This window comes from Ziziphus jujuba, chromosome 11 (genome assembly GCF_031755915.1).
Source record: "Ziziphus jujuba cultivar Dongzao chromosome 11, ASM3175591v1".
Classification (NCBI taxonomy): Eukaryota; Viridiplantae; Streptophyta; class Magnoliopsida; order Rosales; family Rhamnaceae; genus Ziziphus; species Ziziphus jujuba.
The window spans coordinates 11,614,502-11,621,027 of NC_083389.1; the positions used below are offsets into that span (position 1 = coordinate 11,614,502).

Below are 6,526 nucleotides of genomic sequence, written 5' to 3' on the forward strand. Positions count from 1 at the left end.
AAAACTCCTACAAAATTGTATTGGAAACTTTACATAACGATTTGTCATTGACACTTGATTTTATTATTATCTATATACGTATATAACAATAATTGGTTGGTAAAGTAATACCACATGACAATGTAGCTTATGTAAAATATTTTTTCACAACAAAGATATATTGATGGAGGATATATTAGTTTTACAAAATTATATATCTTTTGCATAGATCCTAAATTTGAAAATCACTTCAATTAAAAAAAAAAAAAACTATATGCATTTGGAAGTTAAAGAGAAACTAAAGAATTAAATCTTCTTTGTAATAAAATCTATTGATATTTTTATAGCCATATTTTCCCCAAAAAAGTTTGCTATCTAACTTTTTAACTGTGAACTTATGGTTAAATCAGACAGTTTAATCTGAACAATAATTCTTCCCACCTGAGATTTAAGAAAACATTTTTTTTTTCCCCCCCAAGAAAATGTAAATGACACGGGGGTAATTTTGATTTGTCAAATACTACAGTTACTTTGGTTGACATGGTTGATAGGGGAAAGGGTATGTTTGTAAAATGAAAAATTGAGAATAATATTAAATTGAAAATAAAAATGGTGTTTTTTAAATTAGACAGATAAATGAAGGGCAAATATCTTATATTTTAGATGTTTGAAAACTTGAAATAACTTTTTGAAATTTGTTTTGGATATTTTGGGTAAACAACAAAAGAGCTCTCTCTCTTTTTTTATTTTTTTTAGTCTGTAGAGAGAGAAAAAATCTGGAGAAAGAAAGGAGGGTTAGGAGGGAAGTCTCTGGGAAAGAGGTTGGAACACCCTCTCCATCTCTCTCTCTCTCTCTCTCTCTCTCTCTCTCTCTCTCGCTCTTTCCTTTTGTCCTTTCTGTACTCTAATTCCCCAAATCCATGGTGGCTTAGACACGCTAAAAATTCCATTTCTCAACGTCTTCTTCTTCCTAAACCCTTTTCTTATTTCCCTTAAATCACCCCCTCCCATTTCACGCCTTTCTGGGTATTGGGTATTTTTTTATTATTATTTTTTTTTGAAAATTTTTTTGCTCTCATACAAATAGCTTCTCTGTCTCTGTCTCTGTCTCTCTCTCTCTCACCAAAAAAAAAAAAAATCGAACTTTCTCTCGGATATTGATACCCTTTTGGATTTCTTTCCGGGATAACCAAATTTTCCCGGCAAAACTGCGTGGGGAGCTTCGGAATTCAAATTGGCTCGGGTAGAATTTTGGATCTTGGGTTACGATCGCGTTTTTCGTGTTTACCGTTTGGAGAGGGAAAAAAAAAAGTTTCTGATTGTTTGACCAGTATTTTCCTCAACTCCGATCGAAGTTTTTCTGCGATTTTTTTTTTTGTTTTATTCATGGGTAATTGTTGTGCAATCCCAGAATCACATGGAAAGAAAGATAAAAAAACGAAACAAAACCCATTTGCCATAGAATTCAATGCCAACCACCACCAAGGAAATGGTGGAAGCAAGTTCCACGTGTTGAAGGACCCGACTGGCCGTGAAATCGAGCTCAGCTACGAACTGGGTCGGGAGCTCGGAAGGGGAGAGTTCGGAATTACCTACCTTTGCACCGATAAAGGAACTGGGGATAAGTTCGCTTGCAAATCGATATCGAAGAAGAAGCTTAGAACCGCTGTGGATATTGATGATGTGAGGAGGGAGGTCGAGATCATGAAGCACATGCCTAAGCACCCCAACATAGTGAGCTTGAAAGACACGTATGAGGACGAGAATGCGGTCCATCTGGTTATGGAGCTCTGCGAGGGCGGAGAATTGTTTGATCGGATCGTCGCCAGAGGCCATTACACAGAGCGTGCCGCTGCTGCTGTCACCAAGACCATCGTGGAAGTTGTTCAGGTTAGGATTTGGCGATTTTGAACCCCTGATGGTAATTTTATTGGTGGTTTAGATCTGCTTGTCAATATGCCAAATTTTTTCGTCTCTGAATTTATGTTTATGCTGATTTGGTGATTAGAATTATCCATATGGAACCAGTAAACTAATTGCATCTGGGTTGTGTAGTAGATGGTCTGATTCTGACCTGACATGTTTTGAACATATTCTGATTCTGCTTTCGTGAAATTTTGATATTCTTTACTCAAGTCAGTTACCCAGAAATTAAAGTAAATTTTTGCTCTGGGCATAAATGTATAATCGGCTGATTACAATGAAGTACTTTATAAGTACATAATATAAATATGTATTATCATCAGAAGCTTGTTTTATCTTTATTTATTTCAAATTTCTTTGGATATGAGTTCATCGTGCTTTTTATATTCAGGTATGTCACAAAAATGGTGTGATGCATCGGGATCTCAAACCCGAGAACTTTCTGTTTGGAAACAAGAAGGAAACAGCACCTTTGAAGGCAATTGATTTTGGTTTATCTGTCTTCTTTAAACCTGGTAATATATTAACCAATGCTTATCAATCGATTGCCTCCTTTCGAGTACATTAGCTCAAGTTGCTCTTTTGCTACAGGTGAAAGATTCACTGAGATTGTTGGAAGCCCTTATTACATGGCTCCTGAGGTGCTAAAAAGGAATTATGGCCCAGAAGTAGATGTATGGAGTGCTGGAGTAATTCTATACATCTTACTTTGTGGTGTTCCTCCTTTTTGGGCAGGTTAGTTTTGCGGTCTTCATTATTATCGCTTTTTGCTGATTTTTATTTTCAAAATCTGTTGTTGCTCTTCACTTGGGGTGGGGGTTCTTTAGTACCCATTGGATCAACTATGTTGACACATAATTCAGCAAGCAACAAACATTTTGTGATTCCACCACATTGCAGTAGTTATCACTCGTGTTTTCACATGAGCTTGCAAGCAGAATTGATTGTTACCAATTAGTCCATCTCTCTATTTTTCCTCTGCTTCTATGGCCTTCTGAATTTTTCTAAACATGTATTGTATTCTCTGGTAATTTCAGAAACTGAACAGGGAGTTGCACAAGCAATTATAAGGTCTGTTGTGGATTTTAAAAGGGATCCTTGGCCTAAAGTTTCTGATAATGCAAAAGATCTTGTGAAAAAGATGCTTGATCCTGATCCAAAGCGCCGTCTTACAGCTCAGGAAGTGCTAGGTAATGTTGGAATTTCTGCCATGTGTATCTTGAAAATGTATGGTAGCAAAAGATAGAGTTTAATGTGTATAGTTGCTTTTCAATAAAATCCAGATCATCCTTGGTTACAAAATGCAAAGAAAGCTCCAAATGTTTCTTTGGGTGAAACTGTAAAAGCAAGGCTCAAGCAGTTCTCTGTAATGAACAAGCTCAAGAAAAAAGCATTGAAGGTAATGTGTTAAAGATTTCTGTTTGAGGAGATCTTTTCAGTGTTCTGCTCTGGTTAGATATTTGTATGTTTCATATGTGAGTCTCAGTTTCAAATTTTCATTTTCTTTTTGGAATTTCAAATAAACAGGTTATAGCTGAACATTTGTCAGTGGAGGAAGTTGCTGGCATAAAGGAAGGATTTAAGCTAATGGATACTAATAACAATGGAAAGATTAACCTTGAAGAGTTGAGAATTGGGTTGCATAAACTTGGCCATCAAATTCCTGAGTCAGATGCTCGAATTCTAATGGAAGCTGTAAGTAATAACCTGTATTTTTTTTAGCCTGCAACTCATCACTTTCAATCCATGACCGTAATTTCATCTCCATAAAGCCAACTTTCAAGTAGAAATTTGAAGTGTCAATATAAAGTTCAAAATGGGGTTAATGTCACTATTGATAGCTGTAGCATTCCAACCTTTTTTTCAAATCAAGACATCCCAATATTGACCTCCCCTGAATTAAGAAAAGCGAAATTATATATATCTGAACATGCTGGCAACCTTTGCTCAGCTGGTTTTTCAACCTTCATTTTGCTAGGGGAACCAGAGGGAGTTTAGATAAAACAGTATGCTAAATGTTAAGAACATTTCCCTCCCCCATCCCTTGATTTTTATAAATACGTCAATTTAGGGTTTCTTTATTTATTTATTTATTTTAAATTTAAAGTTTGTGAGTTACAAGAGGTTGATGTACAGGGTGATGTGGATAAGGATGGACATCTAGACTACGGAGAATTTGTGGCAATTTCCATGCACTTAAGAAAGATGGGCAATGATGATGAACACCTCCATAAAGCCTTTGAATTCTTGGATCAAAACAAGACTGGGTATATAGAAATTGAAGAGCTACGACATGCCTTGGCTGATGAAATTTATGACAACGGTGAAGAAGTCATCAATGCCATCATGCATGATGTGGACACAGACAAGGTTAGCCATAATTTCTATCAATAAGATCTCGAATATCTGTATCCTATTGTCCTTAATTGTCATAGGATATTCCAGCCAGAAAGTTGTAGGCATTTAAAAGGAGGTTTTGGAAAACAAAAGCGTTTTAAATTTATCATAAGTTATAACTAAGTAGAAAGTCATGAAATAAAGGTATGGATGTACCCCAAATATATTCCTTTTAAAGTTTGGCCGTATGGAATGTCCATTTTATGCAACCTTTGTGTGGACCGTTATCCAATTCCATCCTTGTGCTTTCTTGGTATCTGGACTTAATTTCCTTCCATGAACTTGCAGGATGGACGCATAAGTTACGAGGAATTTTCTGCTATGATGAAGGCCGGGACGGATTGGAGAAAAGCATCAAGGCAGTACTCGCGAGAGCGGTTCAACAGTCTGAGTGAGAAGTTGATGCAGGATGGATCTTTGCAGTTGAACAATCAATAAGATTTTAGATTTATTACTGAAAGAATGACACAAGAAGCTTACTCGTGGCAAGATGCACATTGAGGAAAAGAATCTTTGATTTTTTTTTTTTTTTTTTTTTTTCTCCCCGGTTGATGTTGTTGTCGTGTTTTTTTTTTTTTTTGTTTTTTGTAATTCTTTTTCTTGTTCCATCCTGTTCTAATTTGCTCACTGTCAATTTTTTTTTTAAAACTTCTTTAGAACGTGTTGTCTTATTTTTGGTCCCTCAGATGGGTCAGGTTAAGTAGGATAAGGGCCCCATGAGGTTAATTTGATAATATGATTTGGGTGTTGGGAAGTGTTTCAATTTGTTTGGTGTGAGGGGTGTTTGGAAAGGAGGGAGGAATGCGTTGTAAAAGAAAGAAGGGAAATTGCTTATATGTGGTTGTAAATATGTTTTAAAAAAACAAAAAATTGGCATATAAATGTTCTACAAAACTCAAATCTTTCTTGCATTTCTCTGGTGCCATTTAGATGAGAGCTTCCAAGCTTTATTTATTCATTTATTTTTTGGGATTGTGTAAGTTTTCTTATGTACTAGTTTTATGAGAGAGAAGAAACCTCTTCAACCCTAACATGGGATTATCAGGAGCTGTTGGAACCGGTTGGGAGCACTGAATCATCCAAGCTCAGCAAAACTTGGATAAAGTTATCCATCGGAAGCCTTAAAAGGTTATTGTGGTAGTTTAGTGCAAACTACTTTAGTGGGAAAATCATTGTTTATTTATTTATTTTGTAAAAGTATAAAATTGAAATCCCCACATCCAAATTACCACATAAGAATACGAAAACAAAAGCTAATGAAATCATAAGGTCATTGACTCATAGAACTCATGTATATGCCATTGGTAATATGGCTGAATGGAAAGTAATTTATTGTTTATTCCATGGTATATTCTTATCAGGGAGAATCTCATTTTTTCTTACCTACTTTTTGTTCCCTGTCGAGGGAGTGATCATTTCTTTACATAATAAAATGACTCGGGTAAAGTAAAAATAAAATAAAATAAATTGTGAATATTTGCACAAGTTATGAATGAGTTTGAAGACCACCGCACTGGAAGAGTGGGAGATGGGTGGGTTTATGACTTTATGTTGAGCATGTGACTTTGTTCAAATTATTACCCAAAAAAAAAAATATAATAATAAAGTGACTTGGTTCAAAAATAAAAATGAAATTCCATTTTGTGTATGCATAACGTGCAGTCTATGTGGTATCTTATACAACATTGGGCCTGATCGGTAGGGCTTGAATTTCGATTGGAGCCCAAAACCATTATGCTCTTCTTGATCTCCCTCGGTTGGGCACGTTAATTTTTTATTTATTTTTCCACGGGCTTTTTGCAGGTTGAATAGAACAAAAAGGGAAATATATATATATATATATATATAAAAGGAAATTCTAAACCATAGATTTCAGTATTAATAATAACTTTTAAAAAAATCAGTATATGTTCATTTTTATATGAAAATATTGATAATAATTTTTTTAAAAACCGTTATCAGAACAAGCTAATTGCTTGTCCTGATTTTTTCTCGCAAATTGCATTCAATATTGGATCGGCTATGCCCGTTAATAAACTTTCGCTTGCTTTCTAAACGGAGCCTGTATGATGAGGTCCTTAATTAATTCATCTATAATTATAGCTTATTTATATAACTACTTGCAGAAAGCTACGTATAAACATCAATCAAATCACCTTAATACAATTGGCTAGCTTATTTATTTATTTATTTTTGCTCCGTTATATAGTTTTCTTGTAGTACATTT

The 6,526-nt window shown here is 35.0% G+C and overlaps 1 protein-coding gene across 1 annotated transcript; it reads left to right on the forward strand.

Moving 5' to 3' along the window:
* The first annotated feature begins 757 nt into the window (after nucleotides 1-757).
* On the forward strand, nucleotides 758-5,210 carry LOC107432385 (calcium-dependent protein kinase 32). The gene is made up of 8 exons (XM_016043511.4): nucleotides 758-1,869; nucleotides 2,294-2,417; nucleotides 2,494-2,637; nucleotides 2,940-3,092; nucleotides 3,186-3,301; nucleotides 3,430-3,597; nucleotides 4,039-4,272; nucleotides 4,588-5,210. The coding sequence occupies exons 1-8, from the start codon at nucleotides 1,366-1,368 to the stop codon at nucleotides 4,735-4,737; spliced, it is 1,593 nt and encodes a 530-aa protein (XP_015898997.1). The 5' UTR covers nucleotides 758-1,365; the 3' UTR covers nucleotides 4,738-5,210.
* The last annotated feature ends 1,316 nt before the right edge of the window (nucleotides 5,211-6,526 follow it).

What these genes read in the sequence shown, in the direction of transcription:
- LOC107432385 (XM_016043511.4), top strand. Translation starts at nt 1,366, where the DNA reads ATGGGTAATTGTTGTGCAATCCCAGAATCACATGGAAAGAAAGATAAA. An exon ending in CCATCGTGGAAGTTGTTCAG is followed by an intron (nt 1,870 to 2,293) that starts GTTAGGATTTGG and finishes TTTTATATTCAG; the next exon opens with GTATGTCACAAAAATGGTGT. An exon ending in CTCGAATTCTAATGGAAGCT is followed by an intron (nt 3,598 to 4,038) that starts GTAAGTAATAAC and finishes GTTGATGTACAG; the next exon opens with GGTGATGTGGATAAGGATGG.